This window comes from Dromiciops gliroides, chromosome 2, assembly GCF_019393635.1.
Source record: "Dromiciops gliroides isolate mDroGli1 chromosome 2, mDroGli1.pri, whole genome shotgun sequence".
Lineage (NCBI taxonomy): Eukaryota > Metazoa > Chordata > Mammalia > Microbiotheria > Microbiotheriidae > Dromiciops > Dromiciops gliroides.
In genome coordinates, this window is record NC_057862.1 from 77903449 (window position 1) to 77918708 (window position 15260).

At 39.6% G+C, this 15260-nt stretch overlaps 1 protein-coding gene across 1 annotated transcript in view; it reads left to right on the forward strand.

Annotated features, from left to right (window-relative positions):
- Positions 1 to 242: 242 nt before the first annotated feature.
- The window catches only part of BLNK (B cell linker), a 103857-nt gene continuing 88839 nt past the window's right edge, over positions 243 to 15260 (forward strand). Inside the window, exon 1 of the mRNA XM_043984862.1 lies at positions 243 to 492. Coding sequence (XP_043840797.1) covers positions 446 to 492 — 47 coding nt within the window. The 5' untranslated portion in view covers positions 243 to 445. The remainder of the gene's footprint in view (positions 493 to 15260) is intronic.

The window sequence follows — 15260 nt, forward strand, 5'->3', positions numbered from 1 at the left end:
ATGCCCGGAAGTGATGGCCAGCCGAGAGCCAGATTCCAGCTCTGGTTACAAATCTGAGCGTGTGTGTGAGAGAGGGAAGGAGAGAGGGAGGGAGGAAAGGAGGGAGGGAGGGAAGGCAGCTGGAGGAAAATTTGCATGCCCAATCAGTTTCAGAACTAAAGTTTACACAATGCCAAGTGAGTGGGAAAGGCTGATGAGATCACATGACTATGTAGAAGCATGAAACTCGCCTGTGTGCTCCTGTGAGTTTTACTTCTCCTAGACCAGAAGCGGAGCGCTCCCGCCCGGACCCTTCATTCACTTTCCCGGCTGGGCGCTCCAGGGCTCATCCTCCGCTCTTTTAAACAGAGGCTTTCCGTGACACTTTCTATGGGTGTCAAGACCGACTGATGTTGCCCCGGGTGGGTTTTTGGTCGACCTTGTGATTGGGAAAAGAAAAAGAAAAATGGAGAGGTTTAATAAGATAGCTGTTCCAGCTGGACAGAAGTTGAGGTAAGTTTTCGCCGGTCCAGTCCCTCATTTGGGATATTAGAATCCTGTCAACTAAAGACAGTCAGTGACCATTCCCATAGGGAAGAAGGGTTTCTATCTCTCTACCTACTTGTCTTCCCCCCCCCTTTTACCTATCCCTTTCTCCCCTTTTGCTATTCCCCCCTTTTATTTTTTTCTCTTTCAATCTTTTTTCTGTATTTCTTTTTTCTTTCATCTTACCAGTTTTTCCCTACCTATCCTTTTCTTTCTATGTTGTTTTCTTTCTATACATCTTTTTTATTGTAATTATGCTTTTTCTTTTGACATTCTACATATCCGTTGTTTTCTTCCTACCTATCTTTTAAAAATATTTTATCTATGTTGTTTTCTTCCTACCTATCTTCTCTATTGATATTGATTTCTTTCCATCTTTGTCCAGATGGATCTGCTAACTGACCTTCAGTTCATGGCCACTGTAAGAACAAAGGTAGACAGTACAAAGGGAAAGCTAAAGAGACTTAGAAGCTTACTAAGAGCTAGCTTTCAGACTCTCTTTTCCCAAGAAATTCTCATAGAGGCTTGCTCATTGATTTTCATAATGATGATTCTTATTCAGTGGCTAGATTGTGGTCTATGGTTGATCAGTTCAGCTATGGATACATTTGGTACCTGTTAGGATGATAGTGGCTAAATGGACCTGACATCATGAAAATCTTGAATCAAATTCTAATTATAACACTTATCAACCTTGTGACCCTGTTCAAGTCACTTTTCCTCTATGTGCCTCACATAGCTCGCTAATACTAAATCATAGATGGGTTGCCCATCTTTTAATCACAGATTTTTTGCATATTCATGTGTTTTAGAATTAGATATAGTTTTCCCTACATCACACCACTCTTAAGTAAAATTAGGGAGCCTAAATCCTATTGTAGTGTTTGATTTTTTAAAAAGTCCAAATATCAACAGACAGATGTGGTCAGAGGGGTCTCTTAAAAGATAGAAAATTTAGGGGGCAGCTAGGTGGCACAGTGGATAAAGCACCGGCCCTGAATTCAGGAGTACCTGAGTTCAAATCCAGCCTCAGACACTTGACACTTACTAGCTGTGTGACCCTGGGCAATTCACTTAACCCCCATTGCACTGCAAAAAAAAAAAAAAGAAAAGAAAATTTTTCTAAAGTGTAGAATTGACAATTCCAAGCTTTGATTTTAAAGACTTTTATATGAGGATATTCTAGCATCAATGCAATTAACTAATTATTGTTTACAGTTTGGAGAGAGAGGGGCATTTTAAGGAGGGGCATGTTCTATCAAATTGCACATGGGTTTTTATTCTGAAATTACATATTAGGAATCCTCTCCCCACACTCCCCTTTAGGGAGGCCCTGATGTGCACAGAAGAAATAGTCATTATGAATGATAATGGCAATTCAATAAAACTAGCATAGTTCTGAAGCTCTCTCTCATTCACATTGGGACTATAGAGGCCTTTATGTCTCTTAAATACTGATTCAGTAATGATAGTAATTCAGTTCGATAGTAATTACTGTAAACCTACTCTAGGTTAAAAGAATGCTAGAATGAGGGAGGGAGAAGAGAAGGGAGGGAGGCATAAAGGAATTTCCCATCTCACTAAAGGTATAAGCCATTTGTGAATTGATTAAATCACACAAGGAAGGATTAAATGCAAATGTGAGTGTGAATGACCAATCCTGTCAGACTTCAGAGAAAACTGACATCAATGTGGAATGGACTGAGAAAGTTAGAGAATTCCCGAAGGTGGCACTTGAGCTGAATATTAAGAGACAAGGAGGATTTAGATTTAAAAGAGGAAGGAGGGAGAATGCTGGGAAGCAAAAAGAAAATGGCCAAAGGCATGGATATGAGATGTTTGCAGGACAGTCCGCTTGACCTTTCTAGAGATTTCAAGTTGGGGAATGGTAGGAGACAAGGTTGACTAGATTTTATAGGAATAAATTTTAGAGAATCTTGCAAAACAATGGAGAACTTGGACTTTACCCTTTAGGCCAGGGGTTATTGGCTATAGAAAGAAGGGAAGCTTTTAAGTTATTAGATCACCATCTTTGTGTACTAAGCACTGATGTTATATCATTATGCATATTCTTTTTTGGTTGTTTTTGTTTTTTGGTGAGGCAATTGGGGTTAAGTGATTTGCCCAAGGTCACACAGCTAGTAAGTGTCAAGTGTCTGAGGCCGGATTTGAACTCAGGTCCTCCTGACTCCAGGGCCAGTGCTCTATCCACTTCACCATCTAGCTGCCCCAACATTATGCTTATTCTTAATCGGGGGTGCTAATCATAATATCATGTGGATCCATGGAAATGTTTTGATATTAAAACATGGTTCTCATACTTGAAAAGCTGGGGCATAATTGCTATATACACCTTGAAGGTAGTTGAGCAGTGGAGAGAATAGTCTGGCAGCATATGTGGGCTGTAACCTGGGTGGGATAAACTGATGGAGGATAACATCTGAGAACTGTGGCCAATTATGGTCATCCGTACATTGGGTTTTGATGTCCTGGACGAGGGTAGTAAAAGAAGAGGGAATAAAAAGAAAAGCATCGATACGAGAATTCACAGTAAGATTAGACAAGCCCTGATAAATAGAAATGAACCCTCTTTAAAGACTTATCTGGGGGCAGCTAGGTGGTGCAGTGGATAGAGCACTGGCCCTGGATTCAGGAGGACCTGAGTTCAAATCTGGCCTCAGACACTTGACATTTAGTAGCTGTGTGACCCTGGGCAAGTCACTTAACCCCCATTGCCCTGCAAAAAATAAAATAAAATAAAGACTTATCTGAAATGAATGAGGGCTTTCAATGTGCAGCTTCATAGATGGGTATCCATCACCTAGAACTACCACTACTTAACACTTCTAGACACTCCTAAACCACTACCTAAACACTCATTTTTGAGGGGGGGGGGGTTCAGTGAATTCAGATAAGACAATAAGTAAAAGGCATCAGATCTCTATCATTTTGTGCTCAGCCCTCGCCTTCAAGTACAAGGTCCAGTTTAATTACAGAGTGGAGAAGGGAAAAGATCTTATTGTAGATTACAGGGTAGCAAATGGGAGTTCTATTGTGAATAATGCATGAGCAGGATTTGACCTGAATTTTTCACTTAGGGGACCACTTTAGAAATTGTGGGCCTTCACAGACTATAAATGGCAGTTACCAAGGAAACAAAACTGGGAGGGGAAAAATCAACATAATACAAAATATACATTTTATATGAGAGAAATTCGGCCACTTGTGATTGAATAAACATGCTATTTAATGTGCTTTACATGTTCTCACACTATTTGCAACTGATTTTAAGATTTTTCCTGAATTAAGAACCTTGTGAGAGTCGGATGTTCAATTGGAAAGAAGGGTTGGGACATGTCTAACCTAAGTATTTCCGTCCATTTTATATTTCATTATGTTTAGCATATCTATTCCTTTTCATCAAGCAAGAAAATGGTGCAGATAAAGTGTCAAGCCCAATAAATGTTGAGCCTTTGGAAGTAGCTTTGAAGAGTTAGTTCTCATTGTCATTGTGAGTTAGGGAAAACTGGCAGCCTTTTCATTTTATAAATTTATAAATAAAGCATGGGGACAATAAAAGGCTTGCCCAGTCTCCATAGGATCTCATACATATGTCATTCAGGGTGAATAATGCAAGAATTTTGGGGTAGGTGGACTGGCATCTAATTTTATTGTTAGACCAAATTCACAAGATAGGAGTCATCTCCATTATAACTTAGTAGATGTGGCCACACAATGAAATGATCTCTTTTGGAAAGTAGAGGGGCATTAAAATTTGGGAGATGGTATTCATGACCATTCCAAGATCAGATTTACAAGAAAAAACCAACCTAGATAAAAATTGAGTTTGTTTTTCTTCCCTCTATATCCATCATGACTTTTTTTCCTTGGTCCCATTAAGGAAGTAGAGTAGGAGAAAGACAGTAGTGATAGCTGATATTTAAATGGTGTTTTGTGGTTTCCGGAATGATTTTTATATATGATCTCACTTCATTCTTACATCCTTTCAAATTAGTGGTCTAAGTATCCCTAATTTGCAGGTGAGGAAACTGAGGTGCACAGGAATTAAGAGACTTGTCCAGAATCACAGAGAAGAAATGACAGTGAGGAGTATCTCTTCTCACTATATCTCTCTTTAGCTCCTCTACAATTCGCCTTTCTCTTTTCACAGCCCAAATTCCTATCTCTAAGAGATGAGCAAATATAGCAAAATGTCTACAATATTAAAGTTCTTCAGTTGTCTCATCTTGTTTAAATTCTTGGCCAAGTTTTTTGCTTTTGTTTTTTCCCTGTTTTCTTCTTGACAGTGGTGTATATATCACCAACCTTTTTCTCTTCCTACTCTCATATCACAGGGTCAGCCTCAGAAAGAACTCTCAGCTGTGCTTTCCTTCATTTATCTAACTTCTTCAATCTTAGGAACCTGGGGAAAATCTCAAGTGGCCAATGGGGGCTTCATCCTGCATATGTTTCCCTCTCCCAGTTCTGCGCATTTGCACTTGTCCTCGTTTCCATCACCTGACTTCCTTTGAGTCCCAGCCAAAATCCTCTCTTCTACAAGAAGTCTTTCTCGACCCCCCCTTAATTCTATTGTGCTCTATCTGTTGATTATTTCCAATTTATTCATGTTTGTCCATAAGCGGTTTGCATGTTGTCTAATGGAGGAGACTGTGAAAACTGCTATGGACAAATATTGTAGACATTTTATTGAGGAAATCTTTAGTGAATCTAGCTGATATTTCTGAAAGACAGTGCTGAGAGAGAACTATTTTATTTCCAGACCACTTTCAGACAAGGAAAAGAGTCCTTTGTGCAGAGGGATGATTCTGACCTTTCTGAGCTTCATTTTCCTCATTGAAAGGAGAAAAATAGTTCAAGTGAGATAATGTGGGGGGAAATTGCAACTTTAAAGGTATGATATGAATTTCGGTTATAATAAAGTGACTACAGTAAATGAAAATGAAGTTGATAGTTTTAAATATCACCTTGTATAGTTTCTTGGGGATTCCTTTCACTTTTAAAATTTGTTATTGGTTAATAAATAACTTACTTTTTTGCTTAGAAATGTGAAATATGGAAGCACTGGTATGTTTTCCTTATGTTTATACAAGTCTTAAGTGTACCAGTCTGTTCCATAAAAACTACCATGCTAGCACGTAGTGGCAATCAAATTAAAGGCCATTAACAAAGTACTTTGCCAGCTTTTTAGAGGTATAGATAAAATCTTCTAGACCTTAATGATAGTGAGTACTGGTGAATGTCACTTGTGGTGGGTGCCATTCCATAGGTATATTTAGCAGAGCTAAAAAGACAGGGAAGACACATTGAAAAGAACACAGAATTGGAGAGGAGCTGGGACTTCTAGACAGCTCAAGAGTAGATGAGAGAACTTTGTGGTGAAGAGGGCTTTCCTGGGCAGCTGTTGTATCATGAGGGAAACTTCCCTATGGAAAAAAAATCTGGGTCCATGCCATTACCTCCAAGGACACATGGTGACAGGTGCATGGGAAGATCCACACTTACTGTTTCACCCCTCAAGGACACATTTAACCATGGATACAAAACAAAGGTATTTATATATACTACAAAAGCCAATACACAGATGCAAGAGAAGGCATTGTTGGTGAACCAATAGACAGGTATTTCTTTTCCAGGTTAATTCAAAATATCCAAAAAATTTAGAACTAGTGTTCAGTGTGATTTATAATTAATAAATTTAGAGACATTTGTATGGAATGATGAAATATGCATTGTCGTAGATATTTTTTAGTCAAAAACTCAATTGGGTGAACACTCGAGACTCAATTGGATTTCTTTTGATCTTATTCCCTTACAAAAATCAAAGGAGGGGCAGCTAGGTGGCGCAGTGGATAGAGCACTGGCCCTGGAGTCAGGAGTACCTGAGTTCAAATCTAGCCTCAGACACTTAACACTTACTAGCTGTGTGACCCTGGGCAAGTCACTTAACCCCAATTGCCTCACCAAAAAACAAAGCAAAACAAAACAAAGGAAATCTAATATAATTATTGAGAGTTAGTTGAAGGAAATATACACAGGTAAAGAAAAATCCCAGGAAAAGAATGTTTATATTTTCAGAAAACTTTTGACAAGGGTCTACAAAGTCTGGTTTAAAAAAAGAAAAGAAAACTGAAGCACTGCGTAGGATTGGGGAAATAAATTTGTCCTGTTTAGGAGCTAGTGTAGGCCAGAAACAGATTAGGGGTCAATCAGCACTAGCCTCACTGAGGACCAAGAACTTATGTAATCACCCCAGAGCCATCAGTGTGGTCTAACTTCTTTCACTTTGGCAAAAGTGATCCGGAAGAGAGAGTTTAATGGCCTCTAACTCTGCAGATAAGCCCTCTCGGGTAACAAAAGTGACTGTGCCAAGGAAGGACAAACCAGGAAGTTTCCAACAGAGAGGTCCTGGACCAGAAAGTGGCCGGGGAGCCTCTTCTTGGGCAAATATCAGGTCATGAGTTTAAAGAGAAAGTGTTTAAGCCCAGAGTCCCATTAGAGCATTGCCTAAAGAGGAGTAATCACTCAAAGTAGCTCTCTAGATTCCTTAAAGGGAAGTAATCTTCTAAAATATATTTTATTCTTAAACCTTTTGTTTAAAAACTTAATATTGAGCACCAATACAACCCATTAAACTTGCTTTCTGACTATTGACATTTAAATTAATTTCAACTGAGAGCATGACTTTTCATTCACTTCCTCAAAATGTTCCCATCAGAATTCTTTGTTCATTCACATTCCTTTTCCCCTCTTCTATGGACATAGTTTATTCTCCATTTTTTTGTGGTCAATAACAGTCAACAGACAGGTGTTTTTTGTTGTTGTTGTTGTTTTTAGTACTTACTATGTGCCAGGCACTGTGCTAAGCACTGGAAATATAAATACAAGCCGAAAGAAAGCAAATCCCTGCCCTCTATAAGCTTACCACCACCTAATAGAAGAGGATAATGCGTTAAAAGAAATCGAAGAGGGGCAGCTAGATAGCGCAGTGGATAAAGCACAGACCCTGGATTCAGGAGGACCTAAGTTCAAATCCAGCCTCAGATACTTGACACTTACTAGCTGTGTGACCCTGGGCAAGTCACTTAACCCCCATTGCCTGCAAAAAAAAAAAAGAAAAGAAATTGAAGGGGGCATGGCACAGTGGATAAAGCACAGACCCTGGATTCAGGAGGACCTGAGTTCAAATCCAGCCTCAGATACTTGACACTTACTAGCTGTGTGACCTTGGGCAAGTCACTTAACCCTCATTGCCCTGCCCCCCCAAAAAAATTGAAGGAGGGGGCATATCACACAAGGGAGTAGAAGAAAGAGAGTGAGTGGCACAGTCTGGGGATGAATGACAATATGGATGACCAGGGTGTTCTCCTTAAAATAAAATGTTCTGTGAGGAGGCATCCAATCAGAGGAACAGGCCATAGGTCCTGGTGGGTACTGTCAATGTGTGAATTCCAGGGCTCCCTTTAGTTACTTTATAAGTTGAAGAGGTTTCTGGGGCATAGTAGAGAAAGTCCAGAATGCAATCCAGAGAGGCATGAATTATTCTGTTATACTTTTTTCCCTTTGTCTTCTTTTGTCAAAGTCTTTGCAGATTCTTTGAATTCCTTGTACTCATCGGTCTTAATGGTATGAAGGTAGCTCATATTAGCTTTAAAACATACTAGCTTTAAAAAAAGCCAGATCTATTATTGCACTGCTATAGGGAGAAACTCCCTCTGCCAACATCTATTGCATCCTTCTCTACAGTTTATAGTCTTTGGGGAATTATCTGAGGCTTGGAAAAATTAAGTGACTTGCTCAGGGTCACATAGCTAGTATGTGAGAGACTTAAATCCAAAACTTCCTGGCTCTGAAGCCCTCTTTCAATCCTGCATGCCTGTGCTTCTCAAGATGAACAAACCATAGTTTATTTAATCATTCAAGAGGTATAATATTTGTGGGTGAATCAGTCACACATTTATGAAGCTATTATTAGCTTCCCCTGTGCTACCTCTTGGGGTTGGCTGACAAGTTCTATAAATGTCCTTTGTAACAGCACTGACCTCTTTTACCCTCAGGTTGGCACGTTCAAACTTCAGGGATGCTCTTCATTCTACAATCCACTGTTGAGGGAATAAATCTATAGTGACTTTCTTGATGTCTCTCATGCCCTATCTACCACCATATTCTCCCATACCCTGAGGCTGCAGCTTTCCACACTCTTCAACCTGAAACTCTGATTGTCTTTGTATCCTTGTATCCACACATAGAAATCCCTGTATTCCCCTGATCATTTGAGTTGTCTTCCTCATGGAGGCTAAAGCAGTCCATAGTGTTCTTAGCATACCCATGGGTTTATGCAAAGGTACAAGGCTTTCTATTTTATTTATGACACTAAGAGAAGGGAGGGGTACTTGGGGATAAATGGAACAAATGGAACGAAACCAAAATAGAACAATTTTTTTTTTATTTAAAAAATAGAACAAAGAACAAACTTTTGCAAAATTTCCCTTGCTACTACTGTCGGAGTGGCTATTGTGAAGCATTGGTCTAAACAATGATGGCATTTCTTAAGTTTTTATTGTCCAATCCGAAAGTGTCATATCAAGATCATAAGTTGTGGAAGGCAACTAACTGCTCAGTCCCCCAAGTCTGGATTCATCCCAATGTCATCAACAGCAGGAAGACTTATGTGTCCTCAGATATATGTCCTATTTATGGAGTCTCCTACAGGCCTTCATCAGAACCTTATGACCATTGTAATCTGTTTTGGGGTTTTTTTGGGGGGGGTGAGGCAATTGGGGTTAAGTGACCTGCCCAGGGTCACACAGCTAGTAAGTGTCAAGGGTCTGAAACTGGATTTGAACTCAGGTCCTCCTGAATCCAGGGCTGGTGCTCTATCCACTGAGCCACCTAGCTGGCCTGACCATTGTAATCTTAATAGCTCCAGCCATTGCCTTGGTTCACCCTCCTCCTCTTTCTCACTAGCACAGACTGATAGGACCTTTCCTAAAAAGAATCTATCCTGCACAAGATTTTGCCATGGGACGAATTTTGACCAGGAACCCAAGGAGACACAGATGAGGATGGGAGACCCCAGACCCTTAAATAAGAGAAGTCCCTCAATTGCCGGGCTCAGAACAAAAGTCAAAATCGCCACATGTAGATGGCTCACATGAAAGCTGTGGCGAGTATGGAAGAGCTAGGGGGCCTTGATCACCAGGTCATCAGTGGAGAATTTGCTTCATGTAGTGACTTCTGTAAGCATACTGGCAATGGGGCGGGGAATGAAAACCACATCCAGTGTTATACCCAGGGAGTCCCGGGGCCTATTTGTGCCACAGTATCCTTCTTCCTTTTGACCTAGGCTCCATCTGTCCCTGCCCCAGCCTCTTTCGTCCTAAGTACTAGCACTTTGGCTGCTTGGTTGTGTAATGGCCTCACCAATAGCTTGCTTGCTTTACTCTTTGGGTTTTTTTTTGGTGAGGCAATTGGAGTTAAGTGACTTGCCCAAGATCACACAGCTAGTAAGTGTTATGCCTCTGAGGTCAGATTTGAACTCAGGTCCTCCTGATTCCAGCTTGCCTTACTCTTTACAAGTAATAGTCATCCATCCCTGGAGGAAATCAAAGACTAGGAGAAATTATATTGCTTGTTGTCCTACACAAATGGTTTTTTTTGTTCTTTGTTTTTTAAGTTGGTTAAGATTGGCAGCTAAGTCATGTAGTAGATAGATCACTGGCCCTGGAGTCAGGAGGACCTGAGGTCAAATCTGGTCTCAGACACTTGACACTTACTAGCTGTGTGACCCTGGGCAAGTCACTTAACTCCAATTGCCTCACCAAAAAACCAACAAAAACAACAACAAACCAAACTGGGCTAAGATATCACAGATAGCCTTATAGGAGAAAAGTCAAGTTATGAAAATGGACATCATGCAAATTGAAGGATATGTAGAAAAGGGGAGCATGGGCAACAGGCTCCTCTGTGTGTGTGTGTGTGTGTGTGTGTGTGTGTGTGTGTATGTGTATTTCTTGTCTTTTTCAGAAATAGCTGACAGCTCCCTTTCCTTCCCTTCCACCATATGCAACTTCTACAACTGGTCTTGGTAATGGCACAGAGATGACTACAAAGCTTTAGACCTGAGGAGAATGACTTAATTTGTTGTGCCCTAGGGATGACTCTGGTGGTAGCAGAGATTGATCAAAGCAGGGCACAGAAACTAGGGGGCTTTGAGGTGGTCTGAGGGCTCCTGGCTGTTAGAATGGAGGCAAGCAGGAAGCCACTAACATTATAGCTGGGCATGACTCAAGAAGACTGGATCCCAAGGGCAGAGCAAGAGGACAGTTCACAAACTGAACAGGTTGTCAGAGATCAGGGAGGAGTAGGGCATGTATTATTACTAGAGGTCAAAGTAGAATGAGTCAGGAATCTAGAGAAACATTCATAAAATCAGCACAAGCCATGGCCCAGCCATGAATCTCTTATATACTATATTTTGGAACTCATACCTTTGGATGGGTTTCTACTCTTGAATGAAATAAATAAGAAACTTATATCTGGACCAGAATCATGCCTCAGAATCAAGGTCACTCCATCTCCTGGTTGTTGCTTACTTAGGTTGATTTTTTTTCATTTTAAAATAAGTTTTTACTGATATATCTTGTGGTTATAGTTCTTAAAATTTATTTTATTTTCAATTCAAGGAACAAAAAAGCTTTTCTATAACAGTACAATAAAAAAAGATTATTACACATGAAACTGCAAATCCACAATGTACAACTTGCTATTCCCTCTAATTTATTCATGTATATTGATTATATTAATTTTCTTGCTATCTCTCTACATTCCTTCATCTTAAATATTAAATCCCCTGTTATATACATACATACATGCATATACATACATATATGTGTGTGTGTGTATACGTGAGGCAATTGGGGTTAAGTGACTTGCCCAGGGTCACACAGCTAGTAAGTGTCAAGTGTCTGAGGCTGGATTTGAACTCAGGTCCTCCTGAATCCAGGGCAGGTATTCTATCCGCTGCACCACCTAGCTGCCCCCCTGTTAGATATTTTTGTTTTAACATTTCTATAATACAGATTCTTTTTGGCAGAGAAAATAGGGACAAAATTAGTATGGAGCAGCTCTGTTTTTTCAGTTAATATCATCCTGTACTACCCAAGCAATGGGTCTTATCTTTTCTTTCATTTCTCACATTTGGTTCCTCCAGAGCTAAAAACAGAACAAAGAAACAAACAACAACAAAGCTTATGATTGACCAAGCCAGCCTCAATTCAGGAGCTTCAGCACTCCTGTCTCTATTTTTACATTTGTCTTTTTGTTACTCATTCTTTTTAAAAAAATTTAATCTGATTTATTAACACTTTCTTTATCACTTTCTTCCATCTAGATAATGAACTAAACAATATATTGAGTCCTATGTTACTCATTCTTGCGTCCATCCTGTGTACATTTTTTTTTTCAATCTGTTGGTTATTGAGTTCCCTGTGCATCCACATTGGTCCCATCAGGCACTTCCTGTTTTTCCTCCCCACTGGTATTGTTTCCCTTTCTATCTTCAGAATGGTATTTGTGAGATGGATCTCCCCTGAAATGTGCTATTCCAAGGGATATATCTATCCATCTACTGGGCCCTTTGAAAACCTTTTCCCCCCCACGATACCTACGGGTCATGTTAGATTGATTCACTTTCCCTTTTCTATCACAAATTCTAGGAGAAAGTGGTCACTACCTTCAAGGATTCCCTTTATTTCAACCCTAGAAACAAGCTCCTTTATCAGATCCAGTATAGAATTTTCCCTTGTTTATTTCTCCACCTTTTGAAGAATGAAATTATTAAGGCAAATTAAGAAGTTATTAGCTTGTTCTGCTTTTGGCAGAGAATTCCAGCACATGTCTAGGTGGTTGAAATCTTCCATCACAACTATATCATTTCTCTAAGCCAGGCTCCCCATCTATTTCCTCTTTCTGTCTCAGTGGTTTGTAGTATATTTGGACAACAATGTCACTTCTCTTTCTCTTTCCATTTATGTTCACCCAGCTGTTCTCCACCATGTTTTCCCACTTCTGATTCCTCGATTTCCTCTTATAAGTATACCTATTCTGATTCTTTTGAATCATGTATTTGAATCAGGAACCATATTCCAATTATAAGTTTCATCTCACCAAGTCTTGGTGTTACCCATGAGGTCAAATTTGCCTCTTTTCATTGGGATTTCTCATTCCTCTTTCTTATATATCACTGCAATATTACATTACCTTCCATAGAGGGTATGTGCTTTGAATTTTTTTCCACTTAAATGGGGGTGAATTATGTACTCTTTTATCTGAATTCCTTAAAGAACAGTGCCATTCCTTTTTTTTATATTGCTGGTTGGAATTAGGGGTACAAATTCATTTGTTAAATGATCTATTCCAAGTCTGTTGCTTAGTGATCATAGATTAAAAGGACAAAACACCTTAAATAAGGGTTTATTAACCTGGGATGCAAGGATCCCCACAGGGTCCATGGATAGATTTCAGAGTCTATGAACTGGAATGGGGGAAAAATTACATCTTTATTTCAACTTAATTGGATCCTATATACTTTATATATTTAAAAATATTATTCTGAGAAAGAGCCTATAGATTTCATCAGATGGTCAAAGGGATCAATGATACAAAAAGATTGAGAAGCCCGGGTTTAAACTATTGCTGTTTTTCCTGAAGTACTAGAATTCTCTCGTATGGGTGTGAAAAAGAAAGAATAGGTGCTGAGGGGACAGCTAGGTAGTGCAGTGGATAAAGCGTCAGCCCTGGATTCAGGAGGACCTGAGTTCAAATGCGACTTCAGACACTTGATACTTACTAGCTGTGTGACCCTGGACAAGTCACTTAACCCTCATTGCCCTAAAAAAAAAAGAAAGAAAAAGAAAGAAAAGAAAAGAAAAGAAAAAGAGGTGCTGAGCAATTGTATTTTTCACAGGGAGCACAGGGAGAAGAAAGCCTGGTCTCTATCCTTCTCTCTCTATCCTTTCCTTAAGCCAGAGGGCCCTAAAGTGATGTGAATGCCTTTGAAATGTTAAATTTCTTACCCTTTTCTTTCACAGACTATGTAAGCCACTGTGACCACAGTTCTGTGGAGGAGAATTACTCATCCTGTATAGCCACATGAGTAAAGAAGAGCAGGGAAAGAGGGTGGGAGGACACAAGGAATCTCCCTCTTCTTTCTCATCCTGGCTCATGTATCATTCTAGTTGGTGAGCTCAGAAATCTATTTAATGCTGCTCTCTTTCTGTAGATAAATAAACACAGACATTTTTCAAAAGGCAAATCTAGTCAGTTAACCAACCTTGAGTCCAAATGGAGTCCTGTATCCCAAGACTCAGACAGTGTCCCAGGTTGTTTTGGCATGTTCATGTTCAAATTTGCATTGTGTGCTGAATTAGAGAGCATTTGGTATCATAGCACTATACTTTTCAGAAACCATACCCACAATGGTTCATGTAATCGGAGAGGATGGTAATTATAAGACTAGCTCAGTAGCTGGTCTTATGAGTAAACAGAGCAGACAACCACTAGCCCCAAACTATTTTTGCCTCTGGGTTGTTCTAGCACCTGTAATTCTACCATTAGAGATTCATTTGTTTCTCTCCAGTGATTCTGGATTAAAATTTACATTGGGGGGAAGCAAGGAGCAGCATATGAAGCTACATGACATATTCATAGAAATTAATTTCTCAGCAATCCCAGTCTGACAGCTAGCTCCAAAGGGTCAGGGATTTGTCTGCTTTTGTAGCCTTGTACCTGCAATGGTCCAGTTCTATCTGCACTCACTAATAACCAAAGCTCACATTCATACAGCACTTAGTAGTCGTACATATCATATAGAACTATGGCAACTTAAGAGATCCTCTAATTCAATGTCCTCGACTTGGAGATTTTGAGACACATGAATGACACACCCAAAGTCACATTTATTCATGTCACAGGTAAAATCAGAATGGTAGCTGGCTTGATTCTTTTCTGGGATGCTCTGAGTATGAGGGCATTAGGACATGGTGTGTGACAAATATGCTAACGGTCCAGAAAGGAGAAATAGCATCTGTCTTTAAGTAATGCTATTTCGTCCTTTTAAGCTTTATGTCATGGGTTTTGAAAATTTAGCAGGCATGGTGTTCATGCTGCTTCAGTTTATATAAGTTATATCTTTACTTTTGTGAAGTCCCTTCCATTATCTCATTCAATTTTTCAAACAGTCCTGTGAAGCAACTATGATGGCCATTTAAGAGATAAGACCACAGAAGTTTAATGTGCTTAGGTGATTTGCCCACAGCCACGGTGAGTAAATACCTTAGCGTTAGGTCTTGAATTCAGGATATCTGAACCTTTTGACAAATTCAGTTTTATTTCCATAACACTATTTTCATTCATTCCTTCAATAAGACAAGCCCTGTACCAAGGCCCTGGGAATTCAAAGCATTCTTTGACTTTAAAACATATATTATGTTGTTTTCCAGAGATGCCAGGTTGTCTTTATTCTATAGTTTCGCCATCTTCTTATTTATTCTGAGCCAATTGCCAGATCAACCTGTAAATTTAAAACACTTTTCTACTTTTTAAAAACTATATCTAGTGTGTCTTTAGCTATCTGTTGTTGGCTTTGAAAACAAACAAAATAATGAGCTTGGGCACCTCCAGTGAGCAGAGCCTCCCAAACAGAACTATAGAAGAGA